This window comes from Heteronotia binoei, chromosome 13 (assembly GCF_032191835.1).
Source record: "Heteronotia binoei isolate CCM8104 ecotype False Entrance Well chromosome 13, APGP_CSIRO_Hbin_v1, whole genome shotgun sequence".
Classification (NCBI taxonomy): Eukaryota; Metazoa; Chordata; class Lepidosauria; order Squamata; family Gekkonidae; genus Heteronotia; species Heteronotia binoei.
Genome location: NC_083235.1, coordinates 11,475,202 through 11,502,327, shown reverse-complemented (window position 1 = coordinate 11,502,327; position 27,126 = coordinate 11,475,202). Strand labels below are relative to the sequence as shown.

The window sequence follows — 27,126 nt, the reverse complement described above, 5'->3', positions numbered from 1 at the left end:
GGGCAGGCTCTCATTTATTGCAGGTTATTTTTGTTGTTGTTCTTCAGTCGAGTCTGACTCTTTGCGACCCCATGGGCAGTCACGCCAGGCCCTTCTGTCTTCCACCTGTCAAGCGGTGTGAATCTTTCTTTCAATAATCTGATGCTAATGAAATATTGCAATTGAATGTATCTGTAAAGCTTCATGAATGTTACTAACCAAAGCCAGGATGGACACATCAAAGCAGGGGATATTTAGGGGGTAGTTTGCACTTCTCGATTTTACTAACAAATGCAGGAATTTGCTCCTTTGAAGATAAAGCGCCTCCAGGGAAGGTTCCCAGGACTGACCCCAAGGAAGGAAACCGCAAATGAGATAAGGATTGCCCTGTGAATCTTCACGCGTGAATGTAGCATTGTTTAGACTAGAGAATGTAGCTTGGTTTAGAAAACGCTTTGATGTGCCACCTTTAAGTATGCCTTTCACTGTTACTATGTATCAGTTCCAATCCTCAGCTCAACCTTGGACTATCGAATAAATCATACTTTGTTTCAAATCAAAGACTGATTACTTTGAGATCCAATTACTTGACACCAGCATCCTTAGTGGACATCAATCTGCTATTCTGACGTTTATGACTGTTTTTGTTGTTTTGGCCCACTGGCCACAGGCTGGCAGTCGCTAGGTCCGGCTTGTGATTCCTTTAATCTGCTAAGGGACCTTTCCGGGATTTTGCATGCTGATTCACTGCCCATTTTCTCTACATTTAGGACTGTTTGCTGTTCCATCCTACTGTCTGAAGTGTGCATGCACGCACACGAAAGCTTCCCTTGTGAATAAAACTTTTGTCGGTCTTAAAGGTGATACTTGACTCTTGCTTTGTTCTGCTGCTTCAGACCAACACGGCTGCCTACCTGGATCTACTCCTACTCACTTGTAGGCTCCTTGAACCACAGACCGGAATCTTCAAGGTAAGTAAATGCAGCCTCTTCCCTAGTCACACCCCCTTTAATTTTTTTCTCCTTAGGCCAACCTTGTGGGAGTGTTGTCAGAGGGTACGTGCACACTATGCTAAATGATGCATTTTGCAACTGGATTTTTGCTGTTCTTACACAGTAAAAATCCGATTGCAAAACACATTACTTAGTGAAGCGTGAATGCACCCAGTGTGTGCTTTTAGAAAGTATATTTGCCTTTTTAGGATTCAAAAATATTCAAATAAATACTTTTATCTGAATAACAGACTAATTTATTCAGGGCTTTTTTTGTAGCAGGCACTCCCTTTGTATATTAGGCCACACCCCGATGTTGACAATCCTCCAAGAGCTTACGGGGCTCTTAGTGCAGGGCCTACGGTAAGCTCCTGGAGGATTGGCTACATCGGGGTGTGTGGCCTAATATGCAAAGGAGTTCCTGCTACAAAAAAGTCCCCGGATTGATTTATGAGAGCGCTCAAAGGGAATAATCCCCTTTTACATAGGTCTACATACCCTCTCTCACATTGTCCCTAATTAAGTTAATGCCCAACTCAAACAGGTAACAGCAACCTAGGCAATGCACCCTACAAAGCAGCCATTTTCTCCAGGGGAACCGATCTTGGTGGTCTGGAAATCAACGTAATGGTGGGAGATCTCCAGGTGCTGCCTGGAGGTTGGTAACTCTGACCTCTGAGTTCTGCCACACAGTTCCATTAGAGTTCCTCTGAGTTTAATGGGACTTATTTCTGTCACATGTTCTGCTTTCGTAACATTCTTGCAGGGACCCAACATGGGTAGCAGTGGGCAACACGGCGCCCTTCCGGAGCTGCTCTTGAACCCAAGCCCAGGGCCTCACCTTTGATCTGGAGCGGCCCCTCCACTCGCACGCCGTGCTTCATCACCACCCCGGCTCGAGGTGCTTTCTCCTCCAGCTCCCCGGGACGCCGGAAGTTGCAGCGCTTGACGTCCTCAAAAACCTGGAACATCTCGTAGACGCGGGCCGTGTACCCCGCCAGCTCCGTAACCTGGTTGACAGAACAGCGAGTGAACGGTTGAATGCCGGGAGGGCAATCCGGAAGCTGTCCATAAATGGGCAACTAGAATGATTAAAGGGTTGGAACACTTTCCCTATGAAGAAAGGTCGAAACGCTTGGGGCTCTTTAGCTTGGAGAAATGTCGACTGCGGGGTGACATGATAGAGGTTTAAAAGATTATGCATGGGATGGAGAAAGTAGAGAAAGAAGTACTTTTCTCCCTTTCTCACAATACAAGAACTCGTGGGCATTCGATGAAATTGCTGAGCAGACAGGTTAAAACGGATAAAAGGAAGTACTTCTTCACCCAAAGGGTGATTAACATGTGGAATTCACTGCCACAGGAGGTGGTGGCGGCCACAAGCATGACCACCTTCAAGAGGGGTTTAGATAAAAATATGGAGCAGAGGTCCATCAGTTGCTATTAGCCACAGTGTGTGTGTGTATATATATATATATATATATATATATATATATATATATATATATATATATATATATATATATATATATATATATAATTTTTTGGCCACTGTGTGACACAGAGTGTTGGACTGGATGGGCCATTGGCCTGATCCAACATGGCTTCTCTTATGTTCTTATGTCTGATCCGGCCTTTGCCTCTGAGGCAGGGGAGATTCGGCCCAGATTTCACGCTTTTAGGATTTGGCACGGAAGCTGGGGTTCAGTGCAAAATCTAACGTTTCTTTTACAAACATAAAGGTGGGCTTTTAACTGATGTTCCCGCTAAGCTGGGGAGTATTGTGTGCAAAAATTCTCTTTTGTGAGCTACTGGAATTAAAGTTGTGACTGCTGCATAAATTAGCTTGCTTGGGGCCATTTTTCCTGAGCTGAGACAGAAATGTGTGAGCTGGAGGCTAAAAAACTGTGAGCTAGCTCACGCTAACTTAGATTAGAGTAGGGGAGGCCAAACTTGCTTAACGTAAGAAAAACGATCAGATGTTTGAGAGCCGCAAGACAGGAAGGACGGATGGAAGGAAAGAAGGAAGGAAGGAAGGAAGGAAGGAAGGAAGGAAGATGAGAGAGGGAGAGGTGGAAAGCAACTTTAAATGCATTCTTCGGGCTGTTGGCTGTCTTGACTTGGCTTGGAGAAGTGATCTAAAGAGACAAATGCCTTCTCCAAGCTGGCCAACAGGGCAGTGGGGGCTTTGAGAGCCACACAGTATGTGTGAAAGAGTCACATGTGGCTCCCGAGCCACAGTCTGCCCACCTCTGGCTTAACCTGGAAACACATAGCAGAAGATGGAAGCATTCACAGGAACCAGCCTAAAAGAGGGGTCTGTCTGTCTACCGTCATCTTGAGCTGTGATCCATACAGCCCCACCGGCCAACACTGACCCACATTTTCCCCACTGTGTTAACTTTTTTTTTTTTATCCAGAAGGGAATGAGTGCCAAAGGGTCAGTTATTCAGGTTGGCAGTAAAATAGGCAGAGTTCCTTCCTATGCAATGAGTAAATTTGCCCCAGAACAGAACTTATCCTACAGAGATAAGGGGTTCCTAACCTTTCCTTAGTCCATTCCCTGAAGCTGCCATTTCCTCCAGGGGAACTGATTTCTGTAGTTGGGAGATCAGTTGTAGAAGCAGAAGTACTCCAGGCCCCACCTGAGGGTTGGCAAGCTTAAATTTAAAAAGGTAAAGGCAGTCCCCTGTGCAAGCACCAGTCATTTCCAACTCTGGGGTGACGTTGCTTTCACAATGTTTTCACGGCAGACTTTTTACGGGGTGGTTTGCCATTGCCTTCCCCAATCATCTACACTCCCCCCCCCCCCCAGCAAGCTGGGTACTCATTTGACCGACCTCGGAAGGATGGAAGGCTGAGTCAACCTCGAGCCGGCTCCCTGAGTCCAGTTTCTGCCAGGATCGAACTCAGGTCATGAGCAGAGAGCTCAGACTGCTGTACTGAAGTTTTACCACTCTGCGTCACGGGGGTTTTTAATCTTAAATTTAGCAAACTACAGAGAACCCAAATCTACAAAGATTCCCTAGACCAGTGTTTCCCATTTGCAAGGTCGTGACCCAGTACTGGGCCACAGAAGCCTCACTACTGGGTCACAAGAAAAGCCAAAGCCCCCAGCAAAGCTAGCCCCGCCCCATCTCTGTGTTGTTCAGAGAGAAGCTGGGCTGCCTCTCCTTCTTTCTCCCCTGCTCCCAGTGTTTGAGAGAAAAGCTGGCATCCTTTGGCACTTTAGACCCATGAAGTGTTCTTCAAGGTATGAGCTTTCATGTGCTTTGTAGTATGTTCTTTTGGGGAGATTACCCTGGGAGGCCTGGGTAGCAAAGAAGGGTGTGTGTGTTTTTTTCAGCCAGGAGGGGCGGGGAGTGGGCATTCCAGTAGTTATTTTTTTTACCAAACGACCCCTGGGCAGAATTTTTGCTGGCTAGATTCATCTGATGATGAGGAAGGCTTTTTTTCTCCTTTGCCCCCCTTTCTTTCTTTCCCTGCAAGTGATGCTCTGTCTGTATTCTTGGTGCTGGGGGGGGGGGGCGGGAAGCAACAGTTGGGAGGGCTTCTAGTGCCCTGGCCCCACTGGTGGACATTCTGGTGCTTTTGGGGCATTGTATGAGGGAATTTTGGACTGGATAGTCCACTGGCCTGATCCAACATGGCTCTTCTTATGTTTATGTTCTTTCTTTCCATGTCTTTCTTTTCCTTTCCTTCCACTTCATTCTTTCCTTTTCTCTTTCTTTCTTTCTTTTCTTCCATTTTTACTGGATGAAACTTTTCTGTTCATCATACTGTTGTTGCAGACATAGGAGCTCTGCCAATGAAAAGTTGGCACCCCCAGTTGTAGCCAGGTGGCCTTCTATGAGATTTCTGTGTGAGTGAGTGAAAGTAAGAGGTGTGGGGCAGAAAGAGATCATTGGAGATTACTGCGGTATATCTCAACAGCACTGGAAGAGATGGTGCTATGAACTTGACACCATTTTACTGGTCCTGCTTTTAACAGCTGTCTAACACCAAAATTAACCTCCTCCTGTAGATATTAAAAAGGATGAAAGTAGTGCACTGGCTAAGTATCTGCACAACAGGTTGCTTTTAAAGAGCCGCCCTGAGCCCGCTTCGGTGGGGTAGGGCGGGATATAAATTGAAATAAATAAATAAATAGATAGATAGATAGATAAATAAATAAATAAATAAATAAATAAATAAAGGCATGGGAAACACAGCCAGTAAAAAGTTGCATGTCCCTCATAAATATCCTTTTTGGGATAACTGCAAAAAAGCTTGTATGAACTTCATATGACTTGAAATTAATTCATTAATTGCAGTACAATTCTCTGCTACCTTTCACAGCAATTTCCCTGTGTTTCAACCAAAGAAAAGTATGAAAAATAGCTGTCCACAGATTTTCTTGAAACCAAGCAAGCTCGGTTGTAGCTTGAGGCAGGGTTGCAGTAGTAGCAGCTGAAGGAAGGGCCTACTAAATCTTTCAGCATATTTTGAGGTAGAGCAGCTGCCAGGGCCCAGTGCTGGCATTCCGGATGGCAATGGCAACAGCACTCCCAACTGCATACACTGGCCAGTGCTGTTGAGGAAGGGGTGTGTAGGTGGTGCAGGCAATTGAACATGGGCATCAGGAGTGCTTGCAAGCTGGAGAAGAATATACAAACAGATAGGTGCATGCAGGTGTCGGGGTGAAAAGAGAGGACTGCCCACTTTCCACCTCTGTTTTGGCTCAGCATGAGTTACAGAGATTTTTCTGAAAATGGCAGGTTTGGGGGAGTGCCCTAGAAGTGACATCACAGAAAAAGGTGGAATTTTGGTTCAGTGTGCCCCGGAAGTGACATCACTTGGTCCTTGACACCACAGGAAATGACATAATTCCTGTCTCCTGGCTCCACCCCCAAATTTCAGTGGGCCACGAAGGAGAGGTGCAAAAATAACCAGGCCATGGGAAAGAAAAGTTTGGGAATTTCCCACGGGCAGTCCAAACTAATCTCTCTGCACGAGGCACAATGCACAACATCAGCCAGCGCACATCAAATGACATGCAAATAAGGATCAAACCTGTTTTGCTGTAATGGCTCCCCACTGGAAAAGGTTTAGGAAACGTAGCTTCCTAAAGAGGCTAACCAGAAATTCTCAGCATACCCCGCCATAAAACTACAATTCCCAGAATTCTTTGAGGAAACGATAAGAAAACTCATTTCAAAAGCATATAACGAGAGAGACCTTGCTTAACGTAAGAGCCACATAGAAAAACATCAGGTGTTTGAGAGATGCAAGGAAGGAAGAAAAATAGATGGGGGAGAGAGAGGTGGAAAGAAAGCAACTTTAATTTTAAATGCATTCTCCTGGCTGCCGGCTGTCTTGGCTTGGCTTAGAGAAGTGATTTAAAGAGAGAAATGCCTTCTCCAAGCTGGTTGACAGGGCAGTGGGGGATTCAAGAGCCACTCAATATGTGTGAAAAAGCCACATGTGGCTCCTGAGCCACAGTTTGGCCACCCCTGGTGTATAAAATCAGAAATCCTTTGCATCATTTATGCCCCACTTTTCTCCTCCATGGGGAGCCAAAGCAGCTTACAACATCCTCTGTTCTCCATTTTATCCTCACAATGACCCTGCAAGGTAGGTTACACTGGGGGAGGTGAGCGGCTCAAGATTACCCAGCGAGCTTCCATAACAGAGCGGGGATCTGAAACTGTCTCTCAGATCCTAGTCCAACACTCTCACTGTGCCCCTGGGGGACTGCGAAAAGACACAGCCTGCCATCTGACCCTGCAGGTGGTCTATTCAGGAGAGCTGCCCAGTTCACAGGACTGACTCCCAAGAGAAGGGCGCCTATACTGGGTTCATGCAGTTTGAGTGGCTATGGGTTAAAACCAGTCTCCTGAACTGGCAGACAATGGGAACGTCACAAGAGCTGTGCCAGATCAGACCAGCGGTCCATCGAATCCAGCATCCTGTCTCACACAGTGGCCAACCAGTTTCCTCTGGAGGGCCAACAACAGGGCAGAGAGGCCGAGGCCTTCATAAGAACATCAGAAGGGCCCTGCTGGATCAGACCAGGGATCCATCTAGTCCAGCATCCTGTCTAACACAGTGGCCGATCAGTTCCTCTGGAGGGCCAACAACATGGCAGAGAGGCCGAGGCCTTCATGAGAACATCAGAAAAGCCCTGCTGGATCAGACCAGTGGTCCATCGAATCCAGCATCCTGACTCACACAGTGGCCGACCAGTTCCTCCAAAGGGCCAACAACAGGGCATAGAGGCTGAAGCCTTCATAAGAACATCAGAAGAGCCCTGCAGGATCAGACCAGTGGTCTATCTAGTCCAGCATCCTCTTGTCTCACACAGTGTCCAGCCAGTTCCTCTGGAGGGCATAGAGGCTGAAGCCTACACTGGGTTCATGCAGTTTGAGTGGCTATGGGTTAAAACCAGTCTCCTGAACTGGCAGACAATGGGAACGTCACAAGAGCTGTGCCAGATCAGACCAGCGGTCCATCGAATCCAGCATCCTGTCTCACACAATCAGTTCCTCTGGATGGCCAGCAACAGGGTAGAGAGGCCGAGGCCTTCCACCAATGTTGTCTCCTGGCACTTCCCTTCCAGGGCTGACCGCTGGTTCCTTTTAGTCCCCATGGCTAGTAGCCACTGATAAACCTCTCCTCCACAAATCTATCCAATCCCACTTGAAATCTGTCTATGGTCCACTGCGCACAGACAGCTCACTGCAAAGAAGCCTTGAAGCTCAACTTTGGACTTGTGTGCCTGCAGGATACATCATTCTTCTTTCTCTGGTGTATTTACTGTGTATTTGATGTATTTATTCTGCAGTTACAACTAAAATAGCAGCCCCGTGGTGCAGAGTGGTAAAGCAGCAGTACTGCAGTACTGTGATCTGAACTCTCTGCTCACGACCTGAGTTCTATCCCAGCGAAAGCTCGGTTCAGGTAGCCAACTCCAGGTTGACTCAGCCTTCCATCCTTCCGAGGTCGGTAAAAGGAGTCCCCAGCTTGCTGGAGGGAAAGCGTAGATGACTGGGAAATGCAATGGCAAACCACCCCGAAGAAGTCTGCCACAAAAACATTGTGAAAGCAACGTCACCCCAGAGTAGGAAACGACTGGTGCTTGCCCAGGGGACCTTTCCTTTCCTACGACTAAAAACCTTGAGTGGGAATGTCATTTGTGGTGTGTGTGTGGGGGGGGGGAGGGTAGCGTTCAAAGGGTTTTTTTAATTTACGCAATTATAACATCAAGTAAGCACATTCCACTTAAATCCTTGTGGTTCAGTTCCTTGAATGAAAGGGAACACAAAGGAACCCAGGCAAAGGTGTTTTTTTTTTTAAAAACATCCTGCAATGGACCAAGCTATTTTGAAACTGACTGGAACAGCTGCAAACTCCCTCTTCTAATTGCCAAGCCCTCCTGGATTCTCTCATGCGATATTAGAGGTGTTTGGGGCGCCCTCCCTTCCCTGACCCCAATCCTTCCCAAGTCGAATCAATCGTCCCTGCGGCTTTCACACCTCTTTGTAGGAAGAGATGACTCTCTCGGTCGCATCGGCCGCTGCGTTTAGCAGGTTCCGGGCAGTGGTGAAGGCCTCAGTCCTCAGGCTCACCAACTCCTGCTCTTCCATCTCCTGCGCTGCCTGCTTCACCTCTTCCGTATCTGGGGAGGAACAAGAAAGGAGACTGAGAAGAGGTAACAGGAACCCCAGAAGACCCAGTTTAAGAACAGAGCAAGAACATCAGAAGACCCCTGTTGGATCAGACCTGTGGTCCATCTAGTCCAGCATCCTCCCTCACACGGTGGCCAGCCAGTTCCTCTGGAGGGCCAACAACAGGGCAGAGAGGCTGAGGCCTTCATAAGAACATCAGAAGAGCCCTGCTGGATCATACCAGTGGTCCATCTAGTCCAGCATCCTCCCTCACACGGTGGCCAGCCAGTTCCTCTGGAGGGCCAACAACAGGGCAGAGAGGCCGAGGCCTTCATAAGAACATCAGAAGAGCCCTGCTGGATCAGACCAGTGGTCCATCTAGTCCAGCATCCTGCCTCACACAGTGGCCACCCAGTTCCTCTGGAGGGCCAACAACAGGGCAGAGAGGCCGAGGCCTTCATGAGAACATCAGAAGAGCCCTGCTGGATCAGACCAGGCGTCTTTGAGAGCCAGTTTGGTGTGGTGGTTAAGTGTGCAGTCTCTTATCTGGGAGAACCGGGTTTGATTCCCCACTCCTCCACTTGCACCTGCTGGAATGGCCTTGGGTCAGCCATAGCTCTCACGGAGTTGTCCTTGAAAGAGCAACTGCTGTGAGAGCCCTCTCAGCTGCATCCACCTCACATGGTGTCTGTTGTGGGGGAGGAAGATAAAGGAGATTGTGAGCTGCTCTGAGACTCTGAGATTCAGAGTGGAGGGCGGGATATAAATCCAATATCATCTTCTATCTAGTCCAACATCCTGTCGCACTCAATGGCCAACCAATTCCTCTGGAGGGTTAACCACAGGGCAGAGAGGCCAAGGCCGCCTTAAGAACATCAGAAAAGCCCTGCTGGATCAGACCAATGGCCTATCTAGTCCAGTATCTTGCCTCACACAGTGGCCAACCAATTCGTCTGGAAGACCAACAACAGGGCATAGAGGCCAAGGCCTTCTTGTCATAAGAACACAAGAAGAGCCCTGCTGGATCAGACCAGTGGTCCATCCATTCCAGCATTCTGTCTCACACAGTAGCCAACTGGTTTCTCTGGAGGGCCAACAACAGCGCAGAGAGGCTGAGGCCTTCATAAGAACATCAGAAGAGCCCTGCTGGATGAGACCAGTGGTCCAAATAGTCCAGCATCCCGTCTCATGCAGTGGCCAACCTGTTCTTCTGGAGGGCCAACAACAGGGCAGAGAGGCTGAGGCCTTCATAAGAACATTAGAAGAGCTCTTCTGGATCAGACCAGTGGTCTATCTAGTCCAGCATCCTGTCCCACACAGTGGAAAACCAGCTCCTCTGGAGGGCCAACAACAGGGCAGAGGCCGAGGCCTTCATAAGAACATCAGAAGGGCCCTGCTGGATCAGACCAGTGGTCCATCTAGTCCAGCATCCTGTCTCACAGAGCGGCCAACCCTTTTCAAGCCGTCTGTTCCTGTGGCCATCGCTACATCCTCTGGCGGTGAATTCCACACTTCAATCGCTCTCTGTGTAAAGCAGTATTTCTTTTTCTCCATCTTTTTCAAGTTCTCCATCAACTTCATTGGATGCTCCCAAGTTCTAGCATCTTGGGAGAGGGAGGGAAAAGTTCTCTTGGTCTGCCCTTTCCACCCAGTGCTTAATTTTATAAACCTCCCTCATCTCTACCCTTAGTTGTCTCTTTCATAAACTGAAAAAGTCCCGGACTTTTCAGCCTTTCCTTGTAGTTCAACTTCCTGTCTTGGAACTGAAGTCTGCCCCGAAAATCCCACTGCCCAACCCAGAAGCCCCTCTCTCCAACACCTGGCCCTTAAGCCACTACTGGCACCTTCTTTACTGCCACCATGCTAGGCTGGCACACCAGGGGACCCACTAAGCCGTGGAGTCTTGGGAGCAAAGATTCTAACCTGTGAGCTACCAGCAATGAAGTTGTAAGCTGCTGCATGAATCAGTTTGCTCCGAGGCCATTTTTCCTGAGCGAAGACAAAAATGGGTGATCTGGAGGCTAACGAAAAACTGTGCGCTAGCTCTCACCAACTCAGCTCAGAGCAGGGGTGGCCAAACTGTGGCTCAGGAGTCACATGTGGCTCTTTCACACATACTGTGTGGATCTCGAAGCCCCCCCTGCCCAGATGGCTGGCTTGGAGAAGGTATTTGTCCCTTTAAATCACTTCACCAAGCAGCTTGGAGAATGTATTTGAAGTTGAAATTGCTTTCTTTCCACCTCTCCCCCTCTCGCCAATCCATTTGCTTTCCTTCCTTTCTTCCTTCCCTCCCTCTCCCATCTATTTCCTTCCCTCCCTCCCCCATCTATTTCCTTCCTTCCTCCCTCCCTCTCCCATCTATTTCTTTCTTTCCTTCCTTCCCTCCCTCTCCCATCTATTTCCTTCCTCCCTCCCTCCTTCTCCCATCTATTTCCTTCCTCCCTCCCTTTCCCTTCTATTTCCTTCCTTCCTCCCTTTCTCCCTCTCCCATCTATTTCCTTCCTCCCTCCCTCCCCCATCTATTTCCTTTCTTCCTCCCTCCCTCTCCCATCTATTTCCTTCCTCCTTCCCTCTCCCTTCTATTTCCTTCCTCCCTCCCTTTCTCCCTCTCCCATCTATTTCCTTCCTTCCTCCCTCCCTCCTTCTCCCATCTATTTCCTTCCTCCCTCCCTTTCCCTTCTATTTCCTTCCTTCCTCCCTTTCTTCCTCTCCCATCTATTTCCTTCCTCCCTCCCTCCCCCATCTATTTCCTTTCTTCCTCCCTCCCTCTCCCATCTATTTCCTTCCTCCTTCCCTCTCCCTTCTATTTCCTTCCTCCCTCCCTTTCTCCCTCTCCCATCTATTTCCTTCCTCCCTCCCCCATCTATTTCCTTCCTTCCTCCCTCCTTCTCCCATCTATTTCCTTCCTTCCTCCCTCCCTCCCTCCCTCTCCCTTCTATTTCCTTCCTTCCTCCCTTCCTCCCTCTCCCATCTATTTCCTTCCTCCCTCTCTCCCTCCCTCTCCCATCTATTTCCTTCCTTCCCTCCCTCTCCCATCTATTTCCTTCCTTTCCTCCCTGTCTTGTGGCTGTCAAACATCTGATAGTCTGTGTGGCTCTTACGTTAAGCAAGTTTGGCCACCCCTGCCTTAGGGGGAACACTGCAGGGACTGCTCCACCACCAAACTGCTGAAAATAAAACCCCAGATTTTGCTGGGAGATTTCCTGTGCCCTAGTCAGCAACTTATTTAAAAAAAAAATACCTGGGGCGTTGAACCGATCAAAGGGTAAAAGTTGAGCACCGTTGGCTCCACCCTCCAACCGATTGCGACAGGAATCGAGACCCTTCACCCTCTCCCTGGCTGGCACCAAAGCCTGCTCTTCCTTCCCTTATCATGGGACTTCGGCCACTCCATTTAAGATGCGGGCAAAGGGCTTTTGCTCTACCTAAGCACAGTAACAAAGGCTTCCCTGATGCCTCTCTCCCTAAAGCTGTCTGCCCCTGGATAGGAGAGGGCATCCTTTAATGAGCCCTTTGTCCAAAAAAAGCCCTTTGCTAGCTTTGTGGCTAATTTGCAGGGCGTGTTTTTGTTAGCAGGAACTCCTTTGCATATTAGGCCACACTCCCCTGATATAGCTAATCCTCCTGGAGCTTCCAGTAGGCTCCATAAAAAGTGCCCTGTAAGCTCTTGGAGGATTGGCTACATTAGGGGAGTATGGCCCAGGGGTAGAATTCTAGCAGGAGCTCCTTTGCATGTTAGGCCACACACCCCTGATGTAGCCAATCCTCCTGCAGCTTACAGTAGGCCCTGTAAGAAGAGCACTGTAAGTTCCTGGAGGATTGGCTACATCAGGGGAGTGTGGCCGAGGGGTAGAATTCTAGCAGGAACTCCTTTGCATATTAGGCCATGCCCTCTGGTGTAGTCAATCCTTCTGGAGCTTACAGTAGGCCCTGTACTAAGAGTCCTGTAAGCTCTTGGAGGATTGGCTACATCAGGGGTGTGTGGCCCAGGGTGCCTTTTGGAGCAGGAACTCCTTTGCATATTAGGCCACATTGTCTGGTACAGCCAATCCTCCTGGAGCTTACAGTAGGCCCTGTAGGAAGAGCCCTGTAAGCTCTTGGAGGATTGGCTGCATCAGGGAGGTGTGGCCTAATATGCAAAGGAGTTCCTGCTACCAAAAAAGCCCTGTAAAGTGGCCTCAAAGGAAGCAGGGACCGTGCACAGCTTGGTTTCCTTGGTATCAGAGGCTCTGGCTGTGGCTGGATGTGGCCCTCGGGGCTATACAGTCCCACCTTCAGCTGAGCAAGTCATGGCAGCGAAACCAACAGGTTTCCAAGCAACCACACAGAGAGGGTGGGACACCTCAAGAAGAAGATATTGGATTTATATCCCGCCCTCCACTCAGAAGAGTCTCAGAGCGGCTCACAATCTCCTTTCCCTTCCTCCCCCACAACAGACACCCTGTGAGACGGGTGGGGCTGAGAGGGCTCTCACAGCAGCTGCCCTTTCAAGGACAACCTCTGCCAGAGCTATGGCTGACCCCAGGCCATTCTAGCAGGTGCAAGTGGAGGAGTGGGGAATCAAACCTGGTTCTCCCAGATAAGAGTCTGCACACTTAACCACTTAACCACTTAACCACACTTAACACCAAACTGGCTCTCCCTCAGAAAAGCCAGAATGCAAAATCAGGCATAAGAACTTCAGAAGAGCCCTGCTGGCTGATTCACAGATAGATAAAAACATAACGTCTCTTGTCTCGACGTTGGTCGCTTCAGCTCTCCTGGTTATTGAAAGGAATTGGAAGTCTCCCACAAGTTCTTTACTTAGACAATGGTGCCGGAAATCAGAAATCGGAAATTTGGTGCCCCAAATCAGACTTTTCCCTGCAGCCACTGTGGCCGGACCTGCCTGTCCCGCATTGGTCTTGTCAGCCACCAGCGAGCCTGCAGCAGACATGGACTACTGCACCTTTCTTAAATCTTCGTTTGTGAAGTCAAGCCAAGAGAGAGGTGCCGGAAACTCTGCAAACAAATTTTGATGGGCAGGATTATGTATAATCCATTTTGGGAGGACTTTCATGAGGCAGTTCCCTTATCAAAACATGATGAAACAGGGAAACCAGTTTTAGATTTTTTGTGTGTTAAGGATATAATCCCCTCAATGCCAACAACGTGGCAGAGTGGCTGAGGCCTTCATAAGAATATCAGAAGAGCCCTGCTGGATCAGATCGGTGGTCCACCCAGTCCAGTGTCCTGTCTCACACAGTAGCCAACCAGTTCCTCTGAAGGGTCAACAACAGGGCAGAAAGGCTGAGGCCTTCATAAGAACATCAGAAGAGCCCTGCTGGATCAGACCAGTAGTCCATTTAGTCCAGCATCATGTCTCACACAGTGGCCAGCCAGTTCCTCTGGAGGGCCAACAACAGGGCAGAGAGGCTGAGGCCTTCATAGAACATCAGAAGAGCCCTGCTGGATCAGACCAGTGGTCCATCTAGCCCAGCCTCCTGTCTCACACAGTGGCCAACCAGTTCCTCTGAAGGGTCAACAACAGGCCAGAGAGGCTGAGGCCTTCATAAGAACATCAGAAGAGCCCTGCTGGATCAGACCAGTGGTCCATCTAGTCCAGCCTCCTGCCTCACAGAGTGGCCAGCCAGTTCCTCTGGAGGGCCAGCAACAGGGCAGAGAGACCAAGGTTTTATGAACACCAGAAGAACTGTACTGGATCAGACCAGTTGTTCAATGAGTCCAGCATCCTGCCTCACAGAGTGGCCAGCCAGTTCCTCTGGAAGGCCAACAACAAAGCAGAGAGGCCTAGGCCTTCTCCTGATGTTGCCTCCCGGCTCTGGGATTCAGAAGAGGTTGTGGAGGTTCCCCTCAGCCACTGCGGCTAGTAGCCACTGACAGACTTATCCTCCAGGAATCTATTTAATCTCCTTTTAAAACTGCTTATTCCTGTGGCCATCACTACATCCTCTGGCTGCAAATTCTACATTTTAATCAGTGTAAAGAAGTATTTCCTTTTGTCCATCCTGAAACTACTGCCCATCAGCTTCATGGGATGCCCTCAAATTCTAGGCTTTTGGGAGAGGGAGAAAAGTCAACTCTCCCCACCGTACACATCATTTGATAAACTTCTGTCCTGTTCAGTTCTTAGCTGTTGCTGCTCTAAATGGAAAAGTCCAAAACTGGATAAACATGGAGCAGAGATCCATCAGTGGCTGTTAGCCACAGGATATTGACGGAACTCTCTGTCTGGGGCAAGTGATGCTCTGTATTCTGGTGCTGGGGGGGGGGCACAGTGGGAGGGCTTCTAGTGTCCTGGCCCCACTGGTGCACCTCCTGATGACACCTGCTTTTTGGCCACTGTGTGACACAGAGTGTTGGACTGCATGGGCCACTGGGCTGATCCAACATGGCTTCTCTTATGTTCTTATGTCTGGGGCAGTGATGCTCTGTCTTCTTGGTGCTTGGGGGAGGCAACAGTGGGAGGACTTCTAGTGTCCTGGCTCCACTGGTGGACCTCCTGACGGCACCTGGGTTTTTTGGCCACTGTGTGACACAGAATGTTGGACTGGATGGGCCACTGGCCTGATCCAACATGGCTTCTCTTGTGTTCTTATGTCTGGGGCAGTGATGCTCTGTCTTTTTGGCACTTGGGGGGGCATAGTGGGAGGGCTTCTAGTGTCCTGGCCCCACTGATGGACCTCCTGATGGCACCTGGGATTTTTGGCCACTAGGTGACACAGAGTATTGGACTGGATGGGACACTGGCCTGATCCAACATGGCTTCTCTTATGTTCTTGTGGGTTATTGGCCTGATCCAAAATGGCTTCTCTTATGTTCTCTTCAGCCTTTCTTCACAGGGAAGGTGCTCCAACCCCCTAATCTCCTAGAGACAGGGGTGTCCAAACTGTAGCTCAGAAGCCACATGTGGCTCTTTCACACATATTGTGCAACTCCCAGAGGTCAAGGAGGAACTTAATGAAGTCTTGCTCTCAAGTAAGCATGCTAAGCATCAGGACCTCAGTAGTCAGCCTCTGAGCGCTGACCCCATAGGTGGGTAAGTATTTCTGCCACGTGTGGAGCAGGGAAGGAGAGGGAAATAGGCAGACTTGCAAGCTCCTCTCCTCCACCGTGGAGGTCACCCAGAGACCTACAGCGGAGAAAGAGAGTGCAAGAGCAGAGGGAGCCACTGGAAGGGGGTAGGGAATTAAAGAGGGCTGAGCAGGGTTCCCCCTTAGTTTCACACCTCTTGTAGGAGCTGGATTTCCTAACCTTGGTGTCACGGCAAAAAGAGATGCATCATGATGCAAATGGTCATCAGTTATTTATATGGTACATGTGTGTTTCTTTCTCCCACAAGTGCCAAAAAATAATTCCCTAACCTTTCCCTTTGCTGGTCTTATGGGATCTGTTACTCCCAGATTTTTTTTTAAAGTCTCCTTTTAGCATGGCCATGTTGTAAAGTGCATACATATGCAATTTATCTTTTTGTGCAACGAAAATACTAAGAGTTTTAATAAAGACATGTTTGTAATATATGTTCATGTCTTGAGGCTCTCAAACATCTGATATTTATTTTATCTGGTTCTTACATTAAGCAAGTTTGGCCACCCCTGCCGTGGGGAGAGTACACCAGCTCACCCTCAAGGTTTCTGCATCACCTTTGCATCTTATCACTGGGAACCTGCCTCTCTGAAGCTCAGGAAGTGAAACTGGATGGACTGCTCTTTTGTTCCCAGCAGGGCGTTTTGACGACTGTGTGGGGACCCAGGTCTCCTGGCAAGATGCTGTCTGTGGGCTTCTCAGGCAGAGGTCTTTCACATTGTGCAGTCCTTTTAACTAGAGATGCCGGGGATTGAACCTGAGACCCTCCCATCACTTTCCCATCACCTCCTGCCTGTTCCTTTTAACTGGAGGTGCCGGGAATTCAACCTGGGACCTTCTGCATGCCAAGCAGAAGCTCTGCCACTGAGCCAGAGTCTCAGGTCAAGGTCTTTCCCATCACCTCCTGCCTGGTCCTTTGAACTGGAGATGCCGGGGATTATACCTGGGACCTTCTGCATGCCAAGCAGAAGCTCTGCCACTGAGCCAGAGTCTCAGGTCAAGGTCTTTCCCATCCCCTCCTGCCTGGTCCTTTTAACTGGAGATGCCGGGGATTGAACCTGAGACCTTCTGCATGCCAAGCAGATGTTCTGCCACTGAGAGAGGGTCTCAGGTCAAGGTCTTTCCCATCACCTCCTGCCTGGTCCTTCTAACTGGAGATGCTGGGGATTGAACCTGGGACCTTCTGCATGCCAAGCAGATGTTCTGCCACTGAGAGAGGGTCTCAGGTCAAGGTCTTTCCCATCACCTCCTGCCTGGTCCTTCTAACTGGAGATGCTGGGGATTGAACCTGGGACCTTCTGCATGCCAAGCAGATGTTCTGCCACTGAGAGAGGGTCTCAGGTCAAGGTCTTTCCCATCACCTCCTGCCTGGTCCTTCTAACTGGAGATGCCGGGGATTGAACCTGGGACCTTCTGCATGCCCAGCAGAGGCTCTGCCACTGAGCCAGTGTCTCAGGTCAAGGTCTTTTCCATCCCCTCCTGCCTGCTCCTTTTAACTGGAGATGCCGGGGATTGAACCTGGGACCTTCTGCATGCCAAGCAGAGGCTCTGCCACTGAGCCAGGGTCTCAGGTCAAGGTCTTTTCCATCACCTCCTGCCTGGTCTTTTAACTGGAGATGCTGGGGATTGAATATGGGATTTTCTGCATGACAAGCAAAAGCTCTTCCACTGAGTTACAGCCCCCCCCCCCCAAAGGAGACATCTAACACTCCAAGGGGAGGGGGAGGGAGGGCTCTTGCCTCCCCTCTGAGCCATGCGGAAATAGCATTGAGGGAGACATATCCCCATTTCTGCTATTCCAGCGTGGAGCATTCTGCACATGCAAAAACAGGGAAATGACTCCCCCACACACCTAAAGGCATTCCCAACCCCTTCGGACACTCTTTTATTTTTTAAAAGCCATTCCCTGCAGCTCCTGGATGGGTGTGGCAAACTCGACCTGGGAGCCCCGACCGGATTAAAAACCTGTGCGTCTAGTTTGGCCCACTTTGGCCAGAGATCGATACGGAGATGGCCTCAGGTGTGCCTTATCCCACCGCTTTCAAATGCAAATCGAAATCACGTCCAAAGGAGAACTTTCCCTCCCTCTCCCAAAAGACTAGAATTCAAGAGCGTCCAATGAAGGCAACGGGCGGTAGGCTCAGGATGGACAAAAGCCTGGTGTGATTTGGTCCATGGGGTCGCAAAGAGTCGGTATCGACTGTGCGAATGAACAACGATGACAAAACTTGACGCGGAGTGATTCAGATGTGGAACTGGCCCCCAAGGGATGTAGTGACGGCCACAGGAACAAGCAGCTTTTAAAGGGGATTAGATAGATTCTTGGTAAGAGCCCCCGTGGCGCAGTGTGATAAAGCTGCAGTACTGCAGTCCTAAGCTCAGCTTATGACCTGGGTTTGATCCCAGCGGAAGCTGGGTTCAGGTCGCCGGCTCCAGGTTAACTCAACCTTCCATCCTTCCGAGGTCGGTAGAATGAGTACTCAGCTTTCTGGGGGGAAAGTGTAGATGACTGGGGAAGGCGATGGCAAACCACCCCGTAAAAAAGTCTGCCATGAAAATGTTGTGAAAGTTACGTCACCCCAGAGTCGGAAATGACGTGCTTGCACAGGAGACTACCTTTATCTTTTTTAGATAGATTCTTGGAGGATCGGCCTATCAATAGCAACTAGCCACGGTGGCTGGGGGGAACCTCCACATTCAGAGAATTGAATCTCTGAATCCCAGAGACAGGAGGCAACATCAGGGGAAGGCCTCGGCCTCTTTGCCCTGTTGTTAGCCCTCCAGAGGAGATGGCTGGCCACTGCATGAGGCACGATGCTGGACTAGATGGACCCTCACTTGTCTGATCCAGCAGGGCTCTTCTGATGTTCTCATGAAGGCCTCGCCCACTATGGCCTGTTTATTGGATCTCCAGAGGAACTGGTTTTCCACTGTGTGGGACAGGATGATGGACTAGATGGACTATTGGTCAGATCCAGCAGGGCTCTTCTGATGTTCTTATGAAGGCCACAACCTCTGTGCCCTGTTGTTGGCCCTCCAGAGGAACTGGCTGGCCACTGTGTGAGACAGGATGCTGGACTAGATGGACCACTGGTCAGATCAAGCAGGACTCTTCTTATGTTCCTTCCTGTTAGGCTGGGAACCTGCATCTTGAACTATGTCTTGAAATGAAGCAGCATTTGAAATGAAATGAAGTTGTTTGTTTCTTAGTGACTCCCTTTCTTCTGTTCCTCTGCAGCTGTTTTGGGAAGGACCAGGATTCTCACTCAGGTCTTCATCAAAAGGTTGAGTGTTGCTCGAGGGTATCTTGACTGCTTTGGCTCAAGAGATACTACCCACTGCTAATGTTATTTGTCAGGACTTTAGTTTCCCTCTCCCTGACTGACAGTTTTCAATTACTGCAAACCTACTTTATTCCCACAGGCCAATGACAAACTGCCAGGCCAGCTGCCCCGACTAACCCTCTGAGCAAACAGTCCGCCTTCCACCGTAACTCCTACTTTGCAATGCCCATTTTTAGCGGCAAACAGTCTAAGTTATGCCCAGGAAGACTGCCCTGGAGTCCCTGCCAAGCTAGCGCGCTGCCTCTACTCACCCGACTCAGAGTACCCGGTGGCGGTGATGATGGGCACAGCCACCATGACGAGTCCGGCGGCACTCCAGACATACTTCATGAGGAACTGCTCCAACATGACATACCAGAGTCTCTCGAGGAGAAGCACGTTGATCTGGGAGGCCAGCTCGCGATAACACTTCTGAAGAAGTGATAGCTCCACCTGGTGGGGGGGGGACCAGAGGGAGACGCAAGTGTTATTTGTGTGCACTTCTGGAGGCCTCACCACAAGGAGGACGTGGACAGAATAGAAGATGCAGGTTCTCCCTGAATCAGAGACTCAGAACGGCTCACAATCTCCTACATCTTCTCCCCCCACAACAGACACCCTGTGAGGTGGGAGGGGCTTACGATCTCCTATATCTTCTCCCCCCACAACAGACACCCTGTGAGGTGGGAGGGGCTTACAATCTCCTATATCTTCTCCCCCCACAACAGACACCCTGTGAGGTGGGTGGGGCTTACAATCTCCTATATCTTCTCCCCCCACAACAGACACCCTGTGAGGTGGGAGGGGCTTACGATCTCCTATATCTTCTCCCCCCACAACAGACACCCTGTGAGGTGGGAGGGGCTTACTATCTCCTATATCTTCTCCCCCCACAACAGACACCCTGTGAGGTGGGAGGGGCTTACAATCTCCTATATCTTCTCCCCCCACAACAGACACCCTGTGAGGTGGGAGGGGCTTACAATCTCCTATATCTTCTCCCCCCACAACAGACACCCTGTGAGGTGGGTGGGGCTTACAATCTCCTATATCTTCTCCCCCCACAAAAGACACCCTGTGAGGTGGGAGGGGCTTACAATCTCCTACATCTTCTCCCCCCACAACAGACACCCTGTGAGGTGGGTGGGGCTCACAATCTCCTATATCTTCTCCCCCCACAACAGACACCCTGTGAGGTGGGAGGGGCTCACAATCTCCTATATCTTCTCCCCCCACAACAGACACCCTGTGAGGTGGGAGGGGCTCACAATCTCCTACATCTTCTCCCCCCACAACAGACACCCTGTGAGGTGGGAGGGGCTTACAATCTCCTACATCTTCTCCCCCCACAACAGACACCCTGTGAGGTGGGTGGGGCTCACAATCTCCTATATCTTCTCCCCCCACAACAGACACCCTGTGAGGTGGGAGGGGCTTACAATCTCCTACATCTTCTCCCCCCACAACAGACACCCTGTGAGGTGGGAGGGGCTTACAATCTCCTACATCTTCTCCCCCCACAACAGACACCCTGTGAGGTGGGAGGGGCTTACAATCTCCTACATCTTCTCCCCCCACAACAGACACCCTGTGAGGTGGGTGGGGCTCACAATCTCCTACATCTTCTCCCCCCACAACAGACACCCTGTGAGGTGGGTGGGGCTCACAATCTCCTACATCTTCTCCCCCCACAACAGACACCCTGTGAGGTGGGAGGGGCTCACAATCTCCTACATCTTCTCCCCCCACAACAGACACCCTGTGAGGTGGGTGGGGCTCACAATCTCCTACATCTTCTCCCCCCACAACAGACACCCTGTGAGGTGGGAGGGGCTCACAATCTCCTACATCTTCTCCCCCCACAACAGACACCCTGTGAGGTGGGTGGGGCTTACAATCGCCTAATGGGTTTAAATGAAGGGCGGGAAGGTACCAGTTGGATATTAGGGAAAACTTTTTTCCAGTCAGAGTTGTCCAACAGTGGAGGTGGGGAACTCCCCCTCACTGGCTGTCTTTAAGCAGCGGGTGGACAAACATTTGTCAGTGATGCTCTTGGCCAAGACTGTCAAACTCATTTGTTACGAGGGCCAGATCTGATGTAAATGAGGCCTTGCCAGGCCGGGCAGTGTGTGTGCCACAAAATGTAATGCCAGGTAGTGGAGCAATAACTATAAAGGACACAGACAAACACCATTAAAGATCTGTTTTTAAAAGCCTCAAGTAAAACGTGCTTAAAGTATTAGCGCTCCTGCGATATTGTGGTCGGTATCGAAGCAAGCTCCCCCTCCCTGCCGCTTCCGAACCAAGAGAGGAGCCTCAGCCAATGGAGAAAACAGAGGCTTCGCTCTGTAGCTTCAGCGCAATTGAGAAATTCTGGCAGATTGTGATGCAGAAGGAAGCGAGAGAGAGAGAGAGAGAAGGAAGCAGACTTGCTCACGAGCCTGACAGAAGCCCTTTGGGGGCCTGGTCCGGCCCACGGGCTGCAGGTTTGACATCTCTGCTCCAGGCTGATCTTACGCTGAGCAGGGGATTGGACTAGACCACCTGACTGACTGATATCGGACTGAATAGCCCCAGGTCCTTCAGCCTTTCCTTATAGGGCTTCTTGGTCTTCAGGCTCACAATAATCCTTGTTGCTCCCCTAGACAAAGCTCCCTTTGACAGCGCTGGGTTCGAGTCCAGAAATGCCTTAGAAACCATCCCTGGCTAAAAGGACATCCGGCTTGCCTCGACCGGGGCCAGGGCCTTTTCGGCCTTGGCCCCGACCTGGTGGAATCAGCTCCCTACAGAGATTCGGGCCCTTCCAGTTTTGTTACCATTTTGTTACCCGGAGGGCCTGTAAAATGGAGCTGTTCCACCAGGCCTATGTTTGAGGCAAGCGGACGTCTCCACCCTACTACGCCATCCAACTGCCCTCCCAGCAATGACTGCCGCTTCATTTGGGGCCAATACTGTTGACATCTTGGGGCAACGTAGGCTGCCCACCATAATTATGCCCCAAGTGCTTACACCATCCATGCCGTCTTAAACGATTGACTTAAAGTATTGGTTCAATTGTTTTAACTATTTTGATGTTTTATTGTTGGTTTTAATGTTTTGGCTTGTTGGAATCCGCCCTGAGTCCTTCACGGGAAAGGGCAGGCTATAAATGTACAAAATAAATAAATAAACCAACAAGCATCTTTTGTCCTTTTTTCCTTCCTTCCTTCCTTCCTTCCTTCCTTCCTTCCTTCCTTCCTTCCTTCCTTCCTTCCTGTCTGACGGCTCTCAAACATCTGACATTTGTTCTATGTGGCTCTTATGTTAAGCAGATTTGGCCACCCCTGACTTAGTACAATCCATTTCTCTGAGATATTTCTCTCCCCCTCCCGGGCCTGAACTGTATGGTTGTTACCGGATTGGTTATAACCAGAGCTTTTTTTTTTTTTTTAGCAGGAACACACAGGAATGGAGTTCCGGCTGGCTTGGTGTCAGGGGGTGTGGCCTAATATGCAAATGAGCCCCCGCTGGGCTCCCCCCCAAAAGCCCTGTGTGGAACAATGGTGATGCCAGGGGGTGTGGCCCGATATGCAAATGAGTTCCTGCTTTTTGGGTTATTGCTCTGGTACGAAAGCTGGAAGGCGACCTTCTCAGTGGGTGAGTCTAGATGTGCTCAGGAGGTTCTGGGCGGTGGCAGCTGGTTACCTGGGTACTTTCCAAGGAGCCCTTGGCTGAAGGGTGTTTCCCAGCAAGGAAAGGGACTGTTTCCCCCTTACTTTCCTTTACAATATCGCATCCACCTTCTTGCAAGGCTAAAAGAACTATGAACTTCTGGCAAGGATAAAAGAACTCTCCTTCCTTGAAGGTTTTTAAACAGAGACTGGATGGCCCTCTGACAGCAATGAAGATCCTGTGAATGTAGGGGAGGTATTTGTGAGTTTCCTGCATTGTGAAGGGGGTTGGACTAGATCAGCAGTCCCCAACCTTTTTGGCACCAGGAACTGGTTTTGTGGAAGGCAATTAGTTTGGTGTGGTGGTCTGAGAGAACCGGGTTTGATTCCCCACTCCTCCACTTGCAGCTGACGGAATGGCCTTGGATCAGCCATCGCTCTTGCAGAGTTGTCCTTGAAAGGGCAGCTGCTGGGAGAGCTCTCTCAGCCACAAGGTGTCTGTTGTGGGAGAGGAAGATAAAGGAGATTGTGAGCCGCTCTGAGATTCAGAGTGGAGGGCAGGATATAAATCCAATATCTTCTTTTTATGATTATTATTATTACTACTACTACATTATAATATATAATGAAATAATTATACAAGTCATGGCCTGGTTGCTAACAGGCCACAGACTGGTACTGGTCCACGGCCTGGGGGTTGGGGACCCTGGACTAGATTACTCTGGAGGTCCCTTCCAACTCTATGATTCCCTTTCCTATTCCTGTCTGACAAAGGGAGTTCTCACTCTCAAATGCTCATACCCAGAAAACCTGGTTGCTCTCTAATAAGGTGGTACTGGATTCAAACCTGGAAGAAGCAAACGCAGTTCTTTAAAGAAAGGAAAACATGGAATTCAGAGGTCCTTGCAAATGCAGTCAAGTAGAAACAAACATCAGGCGTTTAGGCCGCTGACTTCCTGAGGCACTGCTCCTGAGGTCGTGCTGCCTCAAGAGGAATTCAGGGGAGGGGTGTGCGTGCCTGAGTCAGCCGCAAACAGGCGTTTACAGGATTCGAATCTAGCTCTTCTACCCCATGGCAACACAGCTGCCCTTCGAAACCCAGGGGATGCGAGCCATCCAACTTCCCCACCTCACGTCAGCACTTAAGATAAGTCACGGGGTTCCAACTTACAACTGAGTCATTTCTTCTGCAGGGATTTTGTTCAATGGGGGTGTATGTGTGTGCATGCATTGTGTTCTGCGTCTTGGTTCTGAGAAAAGGCAGGGAACAAAAGCCGGGCCCGCGAAGGTCTGCGTGACCTAAAGTTACCCTCCATTTTGGCCGGAGGCCAGAGCTGGGAGCGTTTCCGGCCTTGGACTTTTCTGACATAGCTGGATTGGAAGGGAGGAGGGGTTGCAGCGGGGGGGGGGGGGGGAGAGGAGGGGAAAGTGTGCTATCTGACCCCCCCCTTTAAGAAAAATGTCCAAATCAATCTTTGCTCTCCCTTTCCAGCTAACAGCCTTCTCCTGGCGGCTGCCAGAGAAACAGGGAACCAGTCCAGCATCCTGATTCCCCAGCCTAGCAATCTGTTGCTGGGATCCACTGGCTTTCCAGAGCCGGGGGGGGGATCCCTGGGGCACCCCCCAACGTACCCCACATCCGTTTCACACACAACGCAGGAACAACGATTCTGGGTGGCTCCGACCAACATGGATGGCCCCTGAGCCGTGGGCCAGAGTGAGCGACAGGCGTCAGCAAGGAGACAGTGTTCCCTGAAGGAATTCAGGGAGCCGCTGCCAACCCCTGGAGATGACTCACGAACGATCCCTGGAGCGATAAAATTAGGTCAAGGCCCCAGCCTGGCTCTTGGGGTGCATTCAAGGAATGAAATGATACAGGAGGGTAAAAAGGAAGTCAACAAGGAAGGAGGTCGGGTGCTCTCGCCCTCTTTGCAGTAATCTTGGCTCGCAGAGGGCTTAAAAGAGCCGGCAGCCTCCATTTCACGGCTTAGCCCTACAGGAGCCGAACGCAGGCCAAAAACACCCTCTTCTGGAACAGGAACGTGAGAATCCCCCCTCCGGAGAAGCCCCATTTTGCTCCCAGAGCAAGAGTGGCTAAACTTGCTTAACGCCAGAGCCACGTAGAATCAATGTCAGATATCTGAGAGCTACAAAACACAAACACCGGATGTTTGAGAGCTGCAAGGAAGGCAGGCAGGCAGGCGAATAGATGGGGGAGGCAGAGGTGGAAAGAAAGCCACGTTAACTTCAAATGCCTTCTCCAAGCTGCTGGAGAAGGGATTTGAAGAGAGAAATGCTTTCTCCAAGCTGGCTGAAGAAGAAGACTGCAGTTTTATACCCTGCCCGTCTCTCTGAACTCAGAGACTCAGAGCTGCTTACAATCTCCTATCTCTTCTCCCCCCGCCCCCCGCCCCCACAACAGACACCCTGTGAAGTAGGTGGGGCTGAGAGAGCTCTGACATAAGCTGCCCTTTCAAGGACAACCTCTGCCAGAGCTATGGCTGACCCAAGGCCATTCCAGCAGCTGCAAGTGGAGGAGTGGGGAATCAAACCCGGTTCTCCCAGATAAGAGTCCGCGCACTTCACCACTACACCAAACTGGCTCTCCCAACGGACTAGTGGAGGCTTCGAGAGCCACAGAATATTTGCACAAAGGCCACACGTGGCTCCAGAGCCACAGCCTGGCCACCCTAGAGAGAGCTCTGGCACACACACACTTTTTACCTTGTGCCCTCCATAGAAGGCGATCTCTTCGGAGTTGGCCACCATCCTGGAATGCATGTAGCGCAGCTCCCCTTTCCGCCGGGCCTCTTCAGCCACCAGTTGGCCAAACTTGGGCGAGCAAGAGCGCAGGACCTTGGCGGTGACGCAGGCCACTAGGCCGGCGATGAGGGACGGCCAGGCCGTGTTGGCCCCCTTGGAGTGGGCCGAGCTGACCAGGGTGTAGGAGGTGACGATGAGGTCCAGCACCGGTTTGGTGAGGTTGGAGTAAAGGTGGGCCACGGAGCTGGCGAAGGCCACCAGGTCTTCCGTCAGGGACTGGTCAGGGTTCCGCAGGCGCCCGTCCATGTTGCTGACCCGGTAGTAGGTCTGGCCCTCAAAGTAGAAGCGGTAGGCGTGGTCCACCAGGCGCCCCCGGAATGCCAGGCTGAGCTGCCCTTCCAGGTAGCGGATGGCACTGTTGACGAAGGTGGCCGGCAGGGCGATGAGCAGCCACTGGACCAGCTGCCAGGTGAACTCTTGGGGGCTCTTGCGGACAATGCAGCGGGCCAGGCGCCCGTCCAGCTGGGCCACGTAGACCGACAGGAAGGTGCGGCTGGCCAGGGCGGCCGAGTGCAGGGCCAGCAGCCCCGTCTCCCGGCACAGCGGCCCGGGGAACAGGAGGCGCAAGAGGCGCAGCAGGCGGATGAAGAAGACCCGGTTCACCCCGGGGGGCGAGGCCACTGCCTCGTCCGCCACCCCCCACTTGCCCAGAGGTTCGCCACCTTCCCCGCCGGCGGGCCCCAGCTCAGAGGCCGCCCAGTGCCGCCGCAGCACCGGGTACAGCTTCTTGGCCCCGTAGGCCGCCACCAGCAGTGCCACCGCCGCTCGCTTGGCCGTGACCCCCTGGGCCAGCCGGGCGGCCACTTTGGCAGCGGTGGGCATGGCGTGGCCGGCAAGGGTGGGCACGCAGGGCCCCCCTGGTCCTTTGGTTCCCTGGGCCGCCTCTTTTCCTCACAACAGCTGCAGCCGGCAAGCAGTGCCCCGTTCCTGCCTCCAGCCCGGGCAGGACTGACTTCTCTAGCCAGAGTCGCGCTCTCCTTCCTCGACAGTGCCCGGCCCTCCCAGTGACACCAGCAGGGGTGGGGACTGAGCGCCGGCCAGCCCTCCGATCATAGAGAGCGGCCGAGAGAGGCGGGCAGGCGGGCGGACGCTAGAGCGCGCTGGGCGGCCGGCGCGCACGGGGAAGGGGGCGCGCGGGCGAGGGCGCGCGCGGTCCCGGGAGGGAAGGAGGTGGCGGGCGCGCGCACCCGTGACCCCCTTTGCAAAAAGGAGTTCGGGGGGGGGGGGCGGAGCGCTTTTTTAATCCCATATTTTTGAATGCTTTTGGGAAAAAATAAAAAATAAATAAAAATGCGCTTCTGGGGTTTTGATTTTTGCGAGCGCGCGCGCGGGAAGCCTTTTTCTTTCCAGCCCGGGCTTTTTTGTGCTGCAATTAGGAACGAGGGATTGCAAAGGAGATTTACCGCCCACGTTGGGTTTGGGGTTGTTGTTTTTTTTCCATTTATTTTTTTTTAATCCCGCTTGTTAAAAAGAAAGAAAGACATTTGGAAACGCGGCTTTGTTCGTCGTCGCCATTGTTTGTTTGTGTTCTTTGGCGCTGTTCCGGATTGCAGGATGCAGGGTGGCGAGAAGGGGGAAAGAATGCGGAAAGTCCACTTTGGTTTTTTTAGTTTGAAGGCTTTTTGAA

General features: G+C 51.0%; 1 protein-coding gene across 1 annotated transcript in view; it reads right to left on the bottom strand.

Annotated features, from left to right (window-relative positions):
* The window catches only part of ABCD1 (ATP binding cassette subfamily D member 1), a 43,459-nt gene extending 17,138 nt beyond the window's left edge, over positions 1–26,321 (bottom strand). Inside the window, exons 1-4 of the mRNA XM_060252486.1 lie at positions 25,401–26,321; positions 19,299–19,479; positions 8,486–8,628; positions 1,813–1,981 (exon numbers count right to left, since the gene is read on the bottom strand). Coding sequence (XP_060108469.1) covers positions 1,813–1,981; positions 8,486–8,628; positions 19,299–19,479; positions 25,401–26,321 — 1,414 coding nt within the window. The remainder of the gene's footprint in view (positions 1–1,812; positions 1,982–8,485; positions 8,629–19,298; positions 19,480–25,400) is intronic.
* Positions 26,322–27,126: the final 805 nt, after the last annotated feature.